The 19,449-nt window shown below is 34.5% G+C and overlaps 2 protein-coding genes across 5 annotated transcripts; one reads left to right on the top strand and one right to left on the bottom strand.

Moving 5' to 3' along the window:
- Window positions 1-481: 481 nt before the first annotated feature.
- Window positions 482-12,072, top strand: LOC105111590 (kinesin-like protein KIF3A). 4 transcript variants are annotated; one of them, XM_011006996.1, is made up of 24 exons: window positions 482-563; window positions 969-1,258; window positions 1,338-1,435; window positions 2,156-2,245; window positions 2,343-2,395; window positions 3,359-3,424; window positions 3,510-3,563; window positions 3,712-3,771; window positions 5,438-5,516; window positions 6,012-6,079; window positions 6,527-6,589; window positions 6,792-6,896; window positions 7,529-7,633; window positions 7,770-7,877; window positions 7,958-8,104; window positions 8,362-8,544; window positions 8,764-8,922; window positions 9,177-9,401; window positions 9,509-9,649; window positions 9,737-9,862; window positions 9,953-10,003; window positions 10,328-10,375; window positions 10,485-10,688; window positions 11,256-12,072. In XM_011006996.1, the coding sequence occupies exons 2-24, from the start codon at window positions 1,002-1,004 to the stop codon at window positions 11,799-11,801; spliced, it is 3,036 nt and encodes a 1,011-aa protein (XP_011005298.1). In that variant the 5' UTR covers window positions 482-563; window positions 969-1,001; the 3' UTR covers window positions 11,802-12,072. The 4 variants fall into 4 exon arrangements, with proteins under 4 accessions (XP_011005298.1, XP_011005297.1, XP_011005299.1 ...); XM_011006995.1 differs by lacking the exon at window positions 482-563 and adding an exon at window positions 570-793; XM_011006997.1 differs by lacking the exon at window positions 482-563 and having other exon boundaries at window positions 570-1,258; window positions 9,177-9,344.
- A 2,004-nt stretch (window positions 12,073-14,076) lies between these two features.
- On the bottom strand, window positions 14,077-14,694 carry LOC105111593 (transcriptional regulator SUPERMAN-like). Its single transcript, XM_011007003.1, has one exon. The coding sequence runs from the start codon at window positions 14,692-14,694 to the stop codon at window positions 14,077-14,079; it is 618 nt and encodes a 205-aa protein (XP_011005305.1).
- Window positions 14,695-19,449: the final 4,755 nt, after the last annotated feature.

The following is a 19,449-nucleotide window of genomic DNA, read 5'->3' as shown; positions in this document are numbered from 1 at the left end:
TAGAAACAAATTATAATTTTAATTATTTTTTAATCACATTATAATTTTTTCATATAAAAAATTCAATCAGTTAGATTTTCTATACAAGTGTAAAATATTTCTTTGGTTATGATTCACCAAAAAATTAAATTTTCATGGTGTTTTTATTGTTGAATTAGATAATTGATTAGCTTTTTTTCCCAACACGCAAAAATACATTTAAATAGTTATAAAATACAAATATTTTTAATTTCAATCTCAATTTAACTAGAAAATAAATTGTTGTATATTATAAAATTTATTTTTGATATTAATATATTCAAATAATTTTAAAATATATAAAAAATAATTTAAAACTAAAAAAAATTAAAAATATAATTGAAGCAGAATACCAAATGTAAATACGGACAGGGAAAAAAACAAGAAAGAAAAAGAGCGAAAATGCAAATAGCCTTAGATTGAGGGCATCGCATCGCTTGCAAGGCAAGAAAAAAATAGAAAGCACATAAAAGCTAGAAGAAAAGAAATAAAAAACAGTAGTTAAAGAAAGGGAAAAAGGGTCCAGCATCCATGTTGCTGCTCTCGTACTCTCACTCTCTCTCTCTATACTGTTGACTGATGAGTAGTGATTATGATGATGTTTTTCTTTCACACTCGTTAATTAGCATCCCTCTCCCTCTCTTGAACAGATCCGAAAAGATCTTGCTCTCTCTCCTCATTTTCTTTTCCGTTGCATGTACCTCTCTCTTCTTGTTTTTTTTTTTTTTTTTTTGGTTAGTGTTTGACAATGGTGCTCCTCTGATTTTTCATTAAGGCAATGATATCCTACTCTCCTTTTCTTTCTCTGTTTTCATTACACACGGATGCTATTAATCTTTTTTCCCAGCAACCAAACAGCACTATTTTTCCTTCTTCTCTACATTTTCATTGCTTCCAAACAGAATAATTCGATTTTTTCAAGTTTTTTTTGTTCCTCTTTGTTGCTACAGTTAATTGAAGGACTGCCTTTGGATTAATTAAAAATGGCGACGAAACAGGGATCAAAATCAAGAATATCAGGTTTAATCAGTAATTCAAAGAAACCAGCAGCGAATTCACAGTCATCATCAACGACATCTTCTACTAAGCAATTTTTAGAGAATTCAGTGGACGGTCAAAGCTCACCTGCATCCTCCTCAGCTCGAAGCAAACCACAATATTTTTACTCCGAAAGTGTTAATCTAGATACTGAGAGATCCAAAGAAAATGTAACTGTCACTGTTCGCTTTCGGCCCCTAAGGTTCGTGCTAAATTTTATTTTTAATAAGTACTTGTTTTCGCTAATTCGTGGTTTATTTATTTTTTGTTTTGGTGTTTAGTCCTAGGGAAATCAGGCAAGGAGAGGAGATTGCGTGGTATGCGGATGGAGAAACTGTCGTGCGAAATGAACATAATCCATCTACTGCGTATGCGTATGGTAATTTGTTAAGCTTTCTTTGAATGTATTTAATTGGAATGGCACTGGTAGTGTAAGCCGGATGCATTTGTAGATCAGTTAATGTGTGGATAGGTAGTGTGAAGTTAAGTTAAAATGCGCTTGAAAACTTGTATGCTTTTGTTTGAATTGATTGAGGGGTGTCTTTTATGGTAATTTTGAAGAAATTAATGTCATATATTGGAGAGATAGTGCTATGAGTCTAGTTGGAACCGAAGATATTGTCCGAAGTCCATGGCTACGTTAATCAATTCAAAGGTTTTGCGTTTTATAGTCGTTTGTTTGTGAAATATTTTCCTTTTGCCAAACTCTGAATTATATTTTCATAGTTTTCACGTCGTAGTGAAGGTAAGAACACATTGGAGATGGGCTGGCTTTGTGCTTCAATTTCGATAATCAATTGATAGAAGGCTTTATTTGCACTCTAAGGATATTGTTGTTCTTACTCTAGGGGTATATACTTCTTTGCAGTTCCAGGAGATAATTCTTGCTTCTGGGATTTTAATCCTCTCGTGCCAGAAACATTACCAAAAAAGAAAAGCAAGAAATTCTGGGCTTCTTTCTACCCAGCATTAATTAATAAGCAATTAGGCCCCTTCATTTTTTTCCCTTTGGGGATAATAGCTGATCAAACGAGTTATATTTAAGACATTCATGTTATTCCTTTTTTTGTCTCTTTTATTTATTTTCCCATGCTTGTAGATCGGGTGTTTGGTCCTACAACTACAACGCGCCATGTATATGATGTTGCTGCTCAGCATGTTGTCAATGGTGCTATGGAAGGGATCAATGGTAAACAAAATGGATATTCCTCTGCATAGGAACTCCAATTTCTGCTTTCCTTCTTAAGCTTATAGTTTTTTACCTTTGTTTATACGTGCTCTTACAGGCACCATTTTCGCATATGGAGTGACTAGCAGCGGGAAAACCCATACCATGCATGTGAGATTTTAATACCTGAGATGCTATTTTTCTGCTGTACTCCTACTATGCATGCAAAATTAAATAGAAATGCCTTAAATACCATAAATACACACACACACACACACACACACACACACACACACCACACACACACACACACTGCATATTTCTACGCCTTAAATCTCATAGCAGATCATTCTCAGACTGCTGTAAGGAAAAAAAGGGGAATTTGCTTAATATGTCATTATATTTTAGGGTCTAGTCTCCAATGTCCAATCTTTTCCTAAAAGTTTAATTGCATCCAATCTATCCTTATATTTCAGTTCATTCTTTCTCCAATCTATCTTTCTAGTATCTATAGTATCTATTTCAATGCAAAAAGTGATGAAAATACCTTGATTTGATCATTTGAGAAATTCAAATCTAACCTAATTTATTAAAAAAATAACTATGAAAAAAAAAAAAAGAATCTTAACATCATATGACAATTTGTTCTTTTTTTCCTTAAAAGAACCTAATTTATTAAAAAAATAACCATGACAAAAAATACAAATACTAACATTATATGACAATTCATTTTTTTCCTTCAAATTTATAACTTTAATATATTAGGTGGCGGTTTGAATTTCTCAAGTGAGGATATTTTAGTTAGTTTGCATGGAAATATCTATTAGAAGGATAGATTGGAAAATAAACTAAAATATGAAAAAACAAATTGGATGTATTAAACTCGTAGGAACAAATTGGAGACTAGACCTAAAATATGAGGACATGTTGAGTTAATTTGCTAGGGAAAAAAAATAAAATAAAAAACTCTAAATCATTCCCTGCGTACAACACATGTAAAATTAAATAAAAACACCTTGTGTTCATTGGCATGTATATTTGTATTTGTTGTCTGTGTAATTGAGGTGGCATTATTCATTACCTTTTAACTAATGTTAAAAACATTATGCTTATATTTATCCATATAACAATCAGGGGGATCAAAGGTCACCTGGAATTATACCATTAGCAGTGAAGGATGCTTTTAGTATCATTCAAGAGGTACTTTACAATGAATTTAACCCCCTTGTCGACTCTATCTGATACTTGTTTGAATGCTATTAATTAACATTTCTCTTTGCCTTAGACTCCAAACCGTGAGTTCCTTCTCCGTGTTTCATACCTGGAGATCTATAATGAGGTCAGCTTCTTCCTATTCTCTCTAGCTACTAGCTTAATAATGCTGCAATTCACTGCCTTATTATTAATATTTCTATTGTTTAATATGAGGTAGCTCCACAGCTCCTCCATTTTACAATTTCTTTATTCTTTGGTTTTCATCATTTCAGGTTGTTAACGACTTGTTGAATCCAGCAGGACAAAATTTAAGAATCAGAGAAGATGCTCAGGTACTTGCTTACCATCTCTGTATTGTGTTTCTCTATGCTTACCTTCAACACTTATACTATCATCCTCATGGCAATAACTTTTATAGTTGTTTTAATACCAGGATACAATTAACTATTTGCAGTTGTGTGACCAGCTGTGACTTGCTAAAGTATTTCTTTATAGCTTTGGACTTTTTGAAAGTCTAAAATAGTCCAAGAGAGGAGTGGATTAGGGATAAATTGAACATTTAATACTTTAATAAAATAAACCCCTCAATTTCAGTAACAACACACAATTAAGCAAAGAACATATAAAATAAGATAGATAGTAAGAGAAAGACACCGATTCTTATAGTAGTTTGGACAACCGCTTACTAATCTCCTTGAACTTCCATTCAAGTATTTACTATTAAGTTACAGTCTTTTTAGTGGGTGAGACGTTGCTGATTACACTAATCCTTTTCCGGGATCAAGATTAGAAAATCTTACAATCACAGTCTTTTCAAGGATCAAGATTTAAATCTTTGAAATGGCTCACAACCAAAAATTACCCAAGTGATCAAGTGTCATTTACACTTTAACTATATATAAAACTCTCACAAGAATTATCACACTTCACAAGAGAAGATTACAAAGCATTAAGCTGAAGTCTTTGTAGAGATGTAATTTAGCTCAAGAATGTGAAAGAGGGGTTTCATGCAATTTAGGGTTTAAAGCTTAAGAATTATCACACTTCACAAGAGAAGATTACCGTTCTCTCTACTGTTATCCATAAATTATGAGACCATATCGACACATAGCTGGCACCATGGCATGCAAATTTTAAGAAGTTCGGTTTGAGGACGACCTCAAATGATGCCAGGTTCTTATGATGATGGTTTACCACTTTATTAAATCAATATTGAGCTGATGTGAATGAAAAAAAAAAGTTGTTAGGGGCACTATTTATTTAATAATGATAATGATGGCAAGCCCCACCCTCTCTACAACTGAGGTACAGCATCAAGCAAGCTTTTACATGTTGCTGAGAGATCCCTTTATCGTATAATAAATTATGCATTATGATCTTGGAATATGCATAAACCTTGCGGTGCAAGCTACAAGTTTGCTTGGTTCTTTAGGTGGATTGGGCAGTTGCTGGGTGTCTCATTCCACTTTTGCTTCCATGGGTTTTCAGTTTCATTATTTATATTGGTTCAAATCTCTTGGTCAAGGCATGAGATTTTGAAGCATCTGGTGCTATATGAACTACTTTGTCTTTGCATCATATCGGAGGCAACTCTATCTGTGCTTGCGGGGAGCAGGTGGTTATCAGAGTCAGCATATTTTTATTTTTTGCTCAGGTGATATGGTTAAGGTGTTTGAGGAGGACCTGCAATGGATGACTGAATGATCATGTGCTGTCTGGGAAATTGCGACTCTCATCTGAATCACCGATTCTGCTTTTATGAAAGAATCGGTATTTAGATCGTTTGAGCACCCTACTCATATCTTAACCTTTTTAATTTTTTTGGGTGGGGGTAGAATCTTAATGAAAAATAGGCAAGTAAATGGTATAAATTTCAATTCCCAATGTAGAAATTTAATGGTTTCTCTAGTGATATGGTCAGCTGATTAATCTAAAAATGTCAGTTTCATACATGTTGAAAATAAACATGTTTTAATTTATTTTGATTCTTTTCTGCAGGGAACTTTTGTCGAGGGAATAAAAGAAGAAGTTGTATTATCCCCTGCTCATGCACTTTCCCTTATAGCAGCTGGGGAAGGTAACTCTCAAATCATATGCAGTAAACAAATGCAAGAGGATTCTAACAGCATTAGCTTTATTTAATCCTAGAGTTTCTTACTCTACCTCTCCGGTTCCAAAATAATTATGTTACCAAAACTAATTTTAACCAAAATTCTGAAGAAAAAAAAAAACTACATAATTGAGACTCTAATCAGCATATAGCACTTTAAATTGAATACTTATGCAAGTAATGGACTGACAGCTATGGAAAATTTATCAAAATCATATCCTTTTAAAACTGATATGCATTACTTGTACTGATAGAACTGTGGAAGTTAATGCAATAGGCAGGTCTGTTGAAAGTCAACAACCTATAGAAAAAAATTACAAATTGGTGCAGAACTTGTCTGTCTTGCAAAATATGCTATTTGATTCTCTCCTCCCCCTGTATGTATATCAAGACTGCAATGTCTTTTCCATGATGTCACAATTCTTTCCACGCTTTCTGATCGGTTCTTTCCTTTTGACACAGAGCACAGACATGTTGGGTCCACAAACTTTAATTTACTCAGCAGCAGGAGTCATACAATATTTACACTGGTATTCCTATCTTCCTGCAGCATTAGTTGATTGCTGCATTTCATATTCTCTTTCTTCAAGATAATTATAAGCTTTACATGTTTATTATATTGTAATGCATTTGCAAGTGATAGTTTTACCTTTTTAGCTTACACGTAACGTCAGACTTGCACTTCATATTCATCGACCTGCTTAATGAACTTGTTTGTTTTTCCTGAAACGTTTGAATATTCACTTGATTACTTGTTAAGATCCAATCTTATGCCATCTGCCCACTCAGTGGCCAATATCCAATCTTTTTGGCAATTGCTAAATTATTCATTTGCCTTTAAGAATTGCAAGAAATCATTGTCAACTCTGTTTTGGGATAATACATTTCATCAACTAATGATAGTTTGATCATTTATATATTCATTTCATTGTTTTATATCCTTTCCCACTAACTTTTTCCAATTATTCTAAATACAGACAGTAGAAAGTAGCCTGTACGGTGAAAATAGTGAAGGAGAGGCTGTAAATTTGTCCCAGCTGGTAATTCCTAAGGCTTCTATCTAGAATTGATGTCAAAGGACTTGTTGGTCACCTTTTTAAGTTTTTCATTGGAATTTCTCCTGTTTCTTTAATTATGACAACTCTTTCTTCCCCTTGATTTATTACAATTAATGATTTTGCTTGCTATATTTGATGTCAATAAATTCTTTTTAGCTTTCTGATATTTTACTTATACATGCAGAGCCTCATCGATCTGGCAGGTTCTGAAAGCTCAAAGGCTGAAACTACTGGCGTGAGACGGAAAGAAGGATCCTATATTAATAAAAGTTTGCTGACACTTGGAACTGTGAGGCCTCTTTTACCTGTATTATTCGTCTGAACAACAATAATTGACCACCTTCATGATATATAATCTGAAAACTATCACATAAAAACTTCATTTATCAAGCTTATAGCTTTCTGTTTCAGAATTTACTGCCAATATTTCACTCTTAAACTGAAGGGATGGCCTTACTGCCTTACATATGTGTTTATATCATGCTTGATGGTTTTTTGTTCCTGATAATCATTTTCTATTTGATGAATTACCCAGCCAGGAACATGATAGAAAATGAGAAACCAGTGTGACTGGGTTACCTTAAGATTGATTGACTTGTTTTAGCTAGCTTTTCATGCTTCTAGGTCCATGTGCTTTTAGGGACTTAATATTGTAATTTGGTATTTATGTTCTATTAATGTGCCAAGACTGAATGCACACTCTCTCTTTCTCTTCCGCTCCCTTTGTCCCTCACACATGCACACACTAATGGAAACCATCAATTTGGTGCTCATTATTTACAATTAAATGAACTGTGACTTTTATTCCCTAATAATTCTTAGTGAAAAGAAGTTATGTGCTTCATTTGACTGTCCCCAATAATTTACAATCATAAATATTTAAATTGTAAGGATAAAATTGTATACTTTTGACATGCATAGGTTATATCGAAGTTGACGGATGGGAGAGCTGCTCATATTCCTTACAGGGACTCTAAATTGACAAGGCTACTTCAGTCTTCATTAAGTGGTCATGGGCGTGTATCAGTAAGTGCTTGATAATATTTTGCTAAAAGAAACTACTTTTCTGGTCGAATGATGCATGATAATCGTATCATTGTCCTTCAAACAAATGCTGCTTTCATTTAAGAGACTCATTTTCCTTTCGTGTCTGAATTTACAGCTCATTTGCACTGTCACTCCCTCATCTAGTAGTTCGGAAGAGACACACAATACTTTAAAATTTGCCCACCGTGCAAAGCACATTGAAATTCAAGCAGCACAGAACAAGGTATTTTTCCTTAGAGTGCATGCATTCATTCAAACAATCTGACTTGCCAACATTTGAAATGATGTTTCAACCATTTGCAGATTATTGATGAGAAATCGCTTATCAAGAAGTACCAAAATGAGATACGCTCTTTGAAGGAAGAGTTAGAACAATTGAAAAGGGGTATTGTTACAATTCCTCGATTGAAAGACATTGTAGAAGACGACATTGTCCTCCTCAAGCAAAAGGTACTTCTTAAAGAGTTCTACCGTCACTTGGAAGATTCTTTCTCTATTTCATAAATTTTCATTTGTTAACTGCAAGATTTAATTTATATGTTTGATCTCAATGCTAGTTTCTTTATTCCTGTCCTTTTCTTCCTTTTCATCCCATGTCCCAATCTTGTATATGACTGTCACTTAGTTAATGCATAATGGTTTGATACATGTAATCTGAATAACCATTATTATGACACAATTTCCTTGATTTTATTTGATATGTACAGCTAGAAGATGGTCAAGTGAAACTGCAATCAAGATTGGAACAAGAAGAAGAAGCTAAAGCAGCTCTATTGAGCAGAATACAGCGGCTGACAAAATTAATTTTGGTGTCAACAAAATCTTCACAACCATCAAGGATCTCTCACCGCCCAGGTCCAAGGAGGAGGCATTCCTTTGGAGAAGAAGAGGTACTTGGAGCAAATTTGTTTGATATTTTTGTACTTCTATCTATTTTTCTCTTGAACTATGATTTTATTGCTGTATAAAATCTTGGATTATGACTTTTATCTCTAATACTTTCCAAATCTGGAACTCTTTAAGTGGGAGCTTCTGTATAGCAGGGCTTCACCCCTTATTTTTCTGCACTTTCTTATATCTGATTGTGGTTGCTTATGTGTAATTTGCAGCTTGCATACCTACCGTACAAGAGGCAGGACTTGATATTGGATGACGAAAATATTGACTTGTATGTTTCTCTTGAAGGAAATACTGAAAGTGCAGATGAGACACTGAAAGAGCAGAAGAAAACCCGAAAGCATGGATTGCTGAACTGGTTAAAGCTACGGGTATGCATAATTCAAAAGATTTATCTGCATGTTTTTATACTGGTTCTCTTGTAAAACAAAATAAACTTGTTATTTTATTAGCTAGAGTGATCCTTAAATGATCGGATAGCCTCTATCCTTTTTATAGTTCCAAATTTTGGTTTTTATTCTTTTAGTTCCTTACTTCGGGGGATCATCCCTCTTGTAAATTTCAGCACTGATACAATTGAATTCAATTTTCTTTTTTCTTAGAACTATCTATTCTTCTTGATTAGAAACGAGATAGTGGATCGGGAATGAGCACCAGTGACAAATCAAGTGGAGTTAAATCTAATAGTACACCTTCAACTCCTCAAGCAGAAAACAGCAATTATCATGCAGAATCCAGACTTTCACATCCTTCACTTGCAGAAAGCTCTCCATTAGCTGATCTTCTATCTGAGGTCAGGCAGGATAGAGAGGTACCTGAGGACAATTTCCTTGAGCAGGAAACTCCTTTGGTATGCTAATGGTCCTTTCATTTAATTGTGTATTCTTTTCTTCTTTTTGGTTGGGGATGCATTACCATGGTCTGCATGCTTAATTTTCATGCTTTGCTGATTTCTAGAATAGCATAAAAACAAGTGATCAGATTGATCTTCTGAGGGAGCAGCAGAAAATTTTATCTGGAGAGGTGGCACTCCATTCAAGTATTTTGAAGCGATTGTCTGAGGAGGCTTCAAGGAATCCCCTGAAGGAACACATACAGGTATTGTGTTGTTCCTATACCTCCTTTTGTTATTAGCTGCTCTTAACTGGCTGAGAAATTTTGCATCATCATACTTTTTCATTTAAGTTGGAGATGAAGAAGTTGAGTGATGAAATCAAGGTGAAGAATGAGCAAATAGCTTTGTTGGAAAAGCAAATTGCTGACTCCATCATGGTCTCTCACAACAGCATGGCTAACTTGGAAGCATCCCAAGTAAGTTTAGCTCCCTTACGGTAGCACAAACTCCTTGTATATGGCAGCTGCAAGTCCATCTTTAAGCCTTTTGTCTTTGAATGCTTGCAGACAATTGCTGAACTGACAGCTCAATTGAATGAGAAGTCATTTGAACTCGAGGTGATGTACCTATACAGCTTGACCTAAGAAAATTTGTCATTAGCTCTGAACTGAATATTAACATGTTCGATAATCACTTGAAAGAATCATTTGGAAACCTTTTCATCCTCCATCTAAATTCATTTGCATAACAAATTGGAGTCATCAATAAGAACAATGCAACACATTATAAAGTCATGGGTAATGGTACCCAAGTTGTGTGAACAGACTTATACAATGGGTTCCTTTTGTTTTAGTCAATGATACATACCCATGGTTTTCTTTTAGGCATCTGATTTTATTAATTTGGCCTGATGATTGTTGTGTTGCTGTATACTGTTTCAGGTTAAAGTGGCAGATAATTGTATAATTCAAGACCAGCTCAGCCAAAAGGTCAAACAGCTAACATTTTCTTTTGTGCGTGTGTTTGTAGCTTTCACTGTTTTGCAAGCTGTGTTGTTGGTTGATGGCAGGCTCTAACTTGATGTTGCCTCTCCATCAGATCTGTGAATGTGAAGGATTGCAGGAAACAATTGTCTCTTTGAAGCAGCAGCTCTCAGATGCACTGGAGTCAAAAAATATTAGCCCTCTAGCTAGCTACTCTCAACGAATTTCTGAACTAAAAAGCTTTCATGCACAACATCACATGAACGAGGAAACTGCAGCATCAAAAGATAGAAATCAAGATTTGCTTCTACAAGCACAGGTATGTATTTAAACCTTTTGGCACCCCCAATCACGTATTATTTTGGTTGCTAAAGCACTATTTCCATTTTCCATGCTTCCTCGCCAGAGGTAAAAGATTTAGAAACTAAGGAAGGTTTCAGATTTCATTCTGAGCTCATGATGCTAAATTTTCTGATAATACCGTTAAAATGTCTACAAGGTTCTCATATCTTAAGAAACCAAAATAGAACCTCGTAGGGTCTCGAGGATCACCATCTCCAGGAAAATATGTATCAAAGAATGTATCGCCCATAACATGTAGCTTTGAGGAAAGCTAGGTTGTGGTGGATCATCAGAGAAACTACTTTGAATTAAGATGTTTATTCTTGTGCCAATTTATACTTGTGGTGGATCATCAAGAAAAACAAGCTTTTTGGTGGATTGCAGACATATAGATAGAAAATTCTTTGCTTGGCTTTCTGTATCTCTTCATATTGTGTTTTTACTAGTGACAAATTTTACAGCATAATTTCCATCATGTGATGGCTTTTGAAGTTGCATTTCTCATACAAGTACGAGAGGTGAATCCCTACTTTTCCTTGATCAGGCCACTGAGATGGAAGAACTGAAGCAAAAAGTTGATGCACTAACAGAATCAAAAGAGCAGTTAGAAACTCGGAACCAAAAATTGGCCGAGGAGAGTACATACGCCAAAGGGCTAGCATCAGCTGCTGCTGTTGAGCTCAAGGCATTATCAGAAGAAGTGGCGAAGCTTATGAATCATAATGAGAGATTAACTGCCGAGCTGATAGCATTGAAGAACTCCCCCACTCAGCGTAGAAGTGGCAGCGCTGTTCGAAATGGCCGGAGAGACAATCACATGAAACACCAAGACCAAGTTGGGGCAGCCTCAGATCTCAAGAGAGAGTTGGCTGTGAGTCGAGAAAGAGAACTCCAATATGAAGCTGCTCTTAGCGAGAAGGATCAAAGAGAGACTGATCTTCAAAGGAAAGTTAAGGAATCCAAACAAAGAGAAGCTTATCTGGAAAATGAACTTGCTAACATGTGGGTTCTCGTTGCGAAGCTGAAGAAATCCCAAGGAGCTGAAATGGATGTCTCCGAGGCAACAGGACATGACGGTTTAGGAATCTGAATTTTATCCAACAAGAGGTGATTTAAGGCTTTTGAATGTTTCAGAAAGGTGTTCTGGCAGAAGGTTTGAGAGTAGTGTATAGAAGATTGTGTTGTGCATAGCTCATTCCAAGATAGGAGTGTTTGTGTATTCCAATTATATTTTTTTATTCTTGATACGTGAAACATGTTGATCCAAATTCGAGGCTCATTTTCTGTTAATATTTTTACGAACTAAATGCTTTTGTTGGTTCATGCGGGGGTCTAATTGCGAATGCTTGTTTGATTAATCATTTGTGTTTTGTGTTGCCCAGACACCGTATTCAATGCAGGGTGTAGACTGATTAGGCCCATGCTGATCTTTTGCATATTTTTCTTTTATTATTTTTCTTTCAATTTCTTAATAAAAAACTTCGATGATTGAAAACCCTATTTTAATCCAAGTAATTTCTCTCTTAATTAGTAAATCACCGCACCATTAGTTTTTTCTGTAATAATTTGATGCTATAATCATCTTCAATTTGTCATATTTTGCTATATATCATATTCTCCCAATTTGTTGATGTTCTTATGAATTTCATCAATAATAGGTATTTTTAATTAAAATCATTTTCAATTTATTATACCTTATAACAAATATTATGTATAAACTTATATGATATCAAATCAATGATCATCTCTAAATTAGTTGTATGTTATATATTATTTTTTAGTGTTTTTGATTAATTTTAAAAAATATTATTTTAATATATTTTTAAATAAAAAATATTTTAAAAAACAACCGTTATTTTAAAGCCAAACACACATAATACCATAGTTTTTTATAGTTCTATAATAGAATTTTATTAACTTTATCTATATGTGTTTCTTAGATATTTTACATAATTTATTATAGTTGAATTTTACATATAATTAGAGAATGCTCAATAAAATATGGATACCAATCATTTAACATGTTATAAATTGGAGGCATGGTAAGCTTTTTAACTTTCATATTTAAGTAAATACATTGTACATGTTAATATTTTGTATTTATAAAAATACCACATTACTCTTTATGCAATATAACAAAAAAAACCAAGTGACAAAAGACCCAAAAGCCTATGCAAGAAAATTTTAAATGTTATCGTAAAATCATCCCTAAATTTGTTATCTTTTAATACATTTTATTCATAATCTCCACTTGTCGAATCATTATGATTCTCGCTGTTAAGGATAATATCATGAGTGAGAAGTGAAATAATATAGTAGACTTCTTGATTTATTTTTAATATCAATTTAAAAGAATTTCTTACGGTAACAAATATTTTGTGTTAAAATACATATTTCACAAAATATAATATTAATCACTTAATGAAATTAATTTCAAATCATCTCTCAATTTGCCCTACAATTATCTCTTAATAGTGAGCTTCATCTGCTAATACGTGCTTCAATTAATTAAAATCACTTCTTGCTTGGTTATATCTTGTAATTAACAAACTTTATTCAATACCCATATGATCACGCATTCTTTATAAAAAAATGACATATATTGCAGTGAACTTTCTACTTATTAAGTACACTAAGTATTTTGGTTCGATAATTCTTAAAATTCTCAGAACCGAGTTCATCATTTACATTAATGCTCAATTATCCATTTTATTTTACTCTAATAATTAACCAAGGAACTTGAAGGTTCATCTAACTGATAACTTCAATATATCAATGAATTCCTTACAATGTTCTACAAATTCATAGAGCTTTTTGACTAGCATTCCATATAATAATGTTTGTTGATACAAATTTCTGGAAGACAAGTAATAAATAAATTCACACAAAAAATAATCATGTTAGCAAGAAATAGTACACATATGACTTAGAATTTATCAATCTTAGGCTCATAGCTACATGAAACTATTATTATAAGAGTGATTTTTAATCATTTATTACTTGACTGATTGAGAAAGTAAAGCAATTTAAAATAATTTAACTAACAAAAACACCATATTCAATCTTAAAATAAAAAGATAGCTAGAACATATATATTCTAGATAAATTCATTGTTTCTATTGCAATGATCAACAAAGAAAAATAAATCCTAAATTAATAATTGGACCTTTATTACCCCATATCTCTCCTTGGACTTTACTTTGTTGAAATTCTCACTTATCATGGTTGTGTTTGATAGTCATTTCTTTCTGTTTAAGGTAAGGAAATGATTTTACCAAACATGAATCAAGGTTACACCCACAAGAAGTAAGAGTTTTGAGAAATGCCTATACATGTAGAGATTAGAGAACCCTTTCTAAAAAGCTTCAAGCAGGTCCAAGCCCTAGTCTCAACTCCAAGTCCAAGTCTTCATCGCCATTTTTACCAGAGGTGAACTTGGCATCACCATTTTCTTTCCCAGAAGCCTTAACAATAGGATTGGTTATGGTTCTCGCAAGATCCATATCTACCCCGTTATTAATCTTGACACCATGAATCAGTGTCGTTATATTTAGAAGTCCCCCACCTCGAGGAGCCTCATCGTTCACATCCCTCTCGCAAGGATGAGAACGATGAGTTTCAATATTTAAATTTATATTTTTCTTAAGGCCTCCTTGTGGTCGTGTAGACGAGGATTCGTCTCCAGTTTCATAGTCGACACCAGACTGCACCCCTGGGGTTGGAGCACCATGAGTGAACTCGGATCCATGTTTTCGTGCAACTGGTGGCTCAACATCAATGGAAGGAACAAGGACTCTTATAACCTTTCCTACAGTTCCGGGCACGTATTTTCTTTTTCTTTTTTTACTGTGGGCATTATAATGGCCACTTAATGCATGCCCACTCTTGAATTCTCTGTCACAAAGTGAACATATGTATCCACTTCTAAGCTTGGAAGTGACAGTTCTTTCATCAGAACTTGTATCATTATCTTTTTCCACCATTAAGAATGAAGAAGATGAATGGATTTAGAATGGGGGGAATAACGAAGAGAAGAGACTGACAGTTGTTTTACGATGAAAACAAGAATGATTATATAAGAGAGGAAGAGAGATATTCTTCATGTATAAGAAAATGACTTGGTGACAAGTTTATAAAGGAGTTTCGTACTTCAAAATAGGTTAAATCTGCGTTGAACTGAATTAGATTTTGTAAGTTGTGACAGATTTACTGTATAAACACAGAGGCAACCCCACTACGTGATCTCATCTTTTAATATAATGCTTTTCATAAGGAAACGAAGGTTGATAATAGAAAATAATTTATGTTTTTTACGCTTATGATACCTTAGAAAGATTAACAGAATCTAGTATTTTTTGGTATCTCTGGACTCCCTTTTAAATTTTTTAACTAAAATTTGAAAATTACTATTACTTGATTTATTTATTTTACATGGGATAATTATAGGTGGCCCTGACAATATTAACATATTAGATCCAGAGGTGTCAATTAATTTTCTCACCAAAAGAAATTCTCTCCAAATTCTCACCCCCCGTTTTTTTCCCCAACCCTATGATTTATTCAAATGATGTTGTGGTGAGAAACCATGCTTCCCAATTAAAACGCATGTATTACATTGATATCTATCTAAAGAATATATAGAGTAAGCAATAAGCATGTTATCACGTTACGCTGCGATTATATATTTTTCCTTTAAAAAACAATATTTAGCTGATATAAATGGTTTGTATTTTTTTTCGTAGAAAAAAAAGTCTAAATGATCAAACACGTTATAAATAAATAAAAAAAATTAATATCATTTAATGTTTGAGTTATAATACAGACTAAGATTAATAACGGCATTTTATTTTAATTAGATGATAAAAGAAAATTTAGAAAATGATATTAATTAGAAAATATTTTTTAAAAAATATCATGATACCTTGGAAAAAAAACAAAGGGAGCAAAAAATCAGATAAAAAATTAAACCGGGTTAACAAACACGGAAGACTATAACGGTGAAAAAAATTAACTACATAAAAAATAAAAAATAAAAAAAATAGTAATTAAAAGAATGAGATTGAAAATTAAAGTAAAAAAATGGTAATTAAAAGAATGAGATTGAAAATTAAAATAAAAAAATAAAATAGATTGAAGGGTGAAATTAAATATACTAATTTTTTTCAACTAGAGGGTTTAATTAAAAAGAATGTTTGTCGTCCACGCAACGACAAGCATGATAAAACTTTTTCATATTTTTTATCAATGAGTAGGTTATTTATGAGAATGAGATCATATTAATTTTTTTCAAACAATGAGTAGATCACCTATGAAAATGAGACTATATAGGAAAATCTTTGTATTTTTATAGTGGGTAAGTTACCCATGAGAATTAAGCCAACTTGAAAAATATTTGAATGATTCTAAAGTTACTTGGATTGGGACAATGAATCTGTTATTGCCATAAGATCTTGAGAAACCCAGCTTGAATAACAAGGTTAACCAAGAATGTCCCAGAAGGCAGAAACTCCTTGAAAAAACTTTGAAAATACTAGTTAAGATGATACAAATTTGTTATTTTCTGATATATTGAGACAAATCACTTAAATGATACGATCTTGGTAGATCTGTAAATTGATTTTGCCTCACTTTTTGAGAAAGGAATCCCTTTGTGAATCTTAATCTTTCTAATGAAAAAGAATTGATGAGATGATATGATTCTTTTCTCATTTTTTGATTGAGGCAAATTGCTGAGATGATGATGAAGGGAGTAATTGTATGGTGGAAGGTTTAACAGAGGTAGGGAAGATAAGAGCAGAATTGAGGGAGAATAAGAGAGAATATAGGAATGCAGAGAAGGAGGACAGAATCGTATTTCCTTTTCTTTCGATAAACTATTCTGTTACAACTGCCTCTGTATATAGGCGTGAATAGAAAGCGAGAACAGGGTCTCGTACCTTCTAGATTATAAATATATTGAAACGGTGTGTATTAAGTAAAGGTAATTTTAAGTAAGTAAAACGGTGCGAATTATTTGTAACGATAACTTCTCTTTTAAATACCTTTCCCTTGTTTAACCTTTTTCACGTAAAGCTTACCTGCAACAATTCTCCTCCCTTAATAACCACCTTGTCCTTAAGGTTGAAGGTTTGGAACCTGAGTTTTACTTTGTCTATAAACTCCCAGATGGCCTTTGCTGGGGACAACCTTTGCCAATGGATTAAAAGTTGTGTAGCCGCTTGTTGACCTCTCTTGCTCGTTCTGCGATCCATGATGGCTTGTGGCTGTAACAGGGGTTCTCTGGGTCCGTCTGGTAAGCTTTTATGCACCACCCTACTTCCCACACTCTTTTTCAATAGAGAGACATGAAAAACTGGATGGATATTTGACGATGATGGAAGGTCCAACTTGTAGGCTACTTCCACAATCCTCTTGATTACTACGTACAGGTCGTAGTATTTAGCTGCTAACTTGTGGTGATGCTGAAGCATTGATTTCTGTTTGTAGGGCTGTAGCTTTAAGTAAATTGAATCGCCTACTTGTAGGACCCTGTCGCTTCTTTTCTTGTTAGCCAATTGCCTCATTCTGTTCTGGGATTGGACTAGATTTTGTTGTACCGTCTGTAGCATTTTCTTCCTTATTTGAAGATAATGATCAATTGCCTCTACTGCTAAGTCTTTGGGGAAATATGGTATGTGTATTGGTGGTGAAAACCCATATAGTATTTTGTAGGGGATGAACTTTGTAGTCATGTGGAAGTTGGTGTTGTACCACCATTCACTCAAAGCCAGCCATTTACACCATTGTGAAGGAATCTCCCCTGTCATACACCTGAGATAGCCTTCTATGCACCTGTTGACGACCTCAGTTTGCCCATCTGATTGAGGATGATACGCTATGGAGTAATAAAGGTTGACCCCTTGTAGGCTGAATAATTCCTTCCAAAACTGACTAAGAAAAATGGAGTCTCGATCGCTTATTATGATCGCTGGCAATCCATGCAGTTTGTATATTGATTCCATAAAGGTCTTGGTGACTGTGTGAGTTGTATAAGGGTGTGAAAGTGCCATAAAGTATGTATATTTACTGAACCTGTCCACCACTACAAATATCACTTCCTTGCCCTCTGATTTCGGTAGGCCAGTTATGAAATCCATGCTAATGTCTGTGAATGGTGTAGTTGGAATTGGCAAGGGCTGTAACAATCCTGGAGTGGCCACATTCTCGGTTTTGTATTGTTGACAGGTCGGGCACTCTCTCATATATTGTCTTATTTGCTTTTGCTGTTTTTTCCAGTAGAAAATGTTGGCAACCTTGGTTGTTGTGACTGTAGACCCCGAATGTCCCCCTAAGGATGAATCATGGTAAACATTTATGAGCTGGTGTTAGAGTGCTATATTGTTCCCTACCACTAGTTTCCCTTTCCTGAATAAGCAATTGTCCTTCCACTTGTAATGAGGGTGTGTAGCTGGGTCTTTTGTTAAGTCTTGGATGATGGATTGAATCTTACTATCCTCCTCCCAAGATCTTTTGATATCTGCTACTAAGGGAATCAACACTGTGGACAATGCTAAGGCATGAAGCTCATTGCTGGTGACTCTAGAAAGAGCGTCCACTGCTACATTTTCTTTCCCCTTTTGAAATTTAATTTCATAATCGAAGCCCAACAATTTAGATAGCCATAAATGTTGAGAGGGAGAAGATAGTTTTTGGTCTAGCAGATACTTAAGACTCATATGGTCTGTTCTGATCTTGAAAGTTCTACCCTATAGGTATTGCTTCCACTTGGTTACCGCCTGCAGAATGGCCAACATTTCTCTTTTATAGGTGGACAATTCTTGTTGTCTTGGCTCTAATGCCTTACTGATGAATGTTATCGGATGCCTTTCCTGTATTAAGACTGCCCTAATGCCCAATCCTGATGCATCTATCTCGATGATAAAAGGCTTACTCATGTCAGGTAGGGCTAAAACTGGAGGATTAATCATTGCTTTCTTTAAGGTTTCGAAAACCAAAGTTGCCTCCTAGTCCCACCCCACCGCATCCTTTTTAAGAAGTTTGGTGAGTGGGCGACAAATAATGCCATATCCTTTTACAAATTTTTTGTAATACCCCGTGAGCCCTTGGAACCCCCGTAATTGCTTAATGTTCTAAGGTAACGACCACTTCTTAATTGTTTGTAACTTTTCTGGTTCGGTAGCCACTCTTGCCTTAGAGATAACATGACCCAAGTATTCTACCTTGTCATCACCGAAGACACATTTTCTTTCCTTTGCTACCAGTTTGTGTGTCCTGAGTATTGCAAAAACTACCTGTAGATGCTCCATGTGATCTGTATAAGATTTGCTGTAAATTAAAATGTTGTCGAAAAAGACTAGAACAAACCTCCTCAATTGAGCTCTAAACACTTCATTCATCAGGCTTTGAAAGGTAGCAGGGGCGTTAGTAAGACCAAAGGGCATCACTAAAAACTCGTAGTGTCCGTTGTGTGTTCTGAATGCTGTTTTGTGGATGTCCTTGGAGCTCATTCGAATTTGGTGGTAGCCTGAGCGTAAATCAATTTTTGAGAACATTGCTGCCCTTGTTAACTCTTTCAGCAGCTCTTTAATTAATGGAATGGGGAATTTATTTTTGATGGTTAATTTGTTGAGGGCTCTATAGTCGACACACAGTCGCCATGTAAGGTCTTTTTTCTTCATAAGCACGACAGGGGATGCAAACGGGCTGTGGCTTGGTTGGACTGTTCCAGCACTAATCAT

Source organism: Populus euphratica, unplaced genomic scaffold (genome assembly GCF_000495115.2).
Source record: "Populus euphratica unplaced genomic scaffold, PopEup_1.0 scaffold484.1, whole genome shotgun sequence".
NCBI classification, from domain to species: domain Eukaryota; kingdom Viridiplantae; phylum Streptophyta; class Magnoliopsida; order Malpighiales; family Salicaceae; genus Populus; species Populus euphratica.
The sequence above is the reverse complement of the archived record's forward strand: the minus strand, read 5'-3'. Positions and strand labels throughout refer to the sequence as shown.

Bases quoted from the DNA above. Each gene is read 5' to 3' on its own strand.
- LOC105111593 (XM_011007003.1), bottom strand. From the start codon at position 14,694: ATGGTGGAAAAAGATAATGATACAAGTTCTGATGAAAGAACTGTCACT.
- LOC105111590 (XM_011006996.1), top strand. From the start codon at position 1,002: ATGGCGACGAAACAGGGATCAAAATCAAGAATATCAGGTTTAATCAGT. The intron at 2,396-3,358 runs GTGAGATTTTAA...TATAACAATCAG, and splicing joins GGAAAACCCATACCATGCAT to GGGGATCAAAGGTCACCTGG. The intron at 5,517-6,011 runs GTAACTCTCAAA...CTTTTGACACAG, and splicing joins CCTTATAGCAGCTGGGGAAG to AGCACAGACATGTTGGGTCC.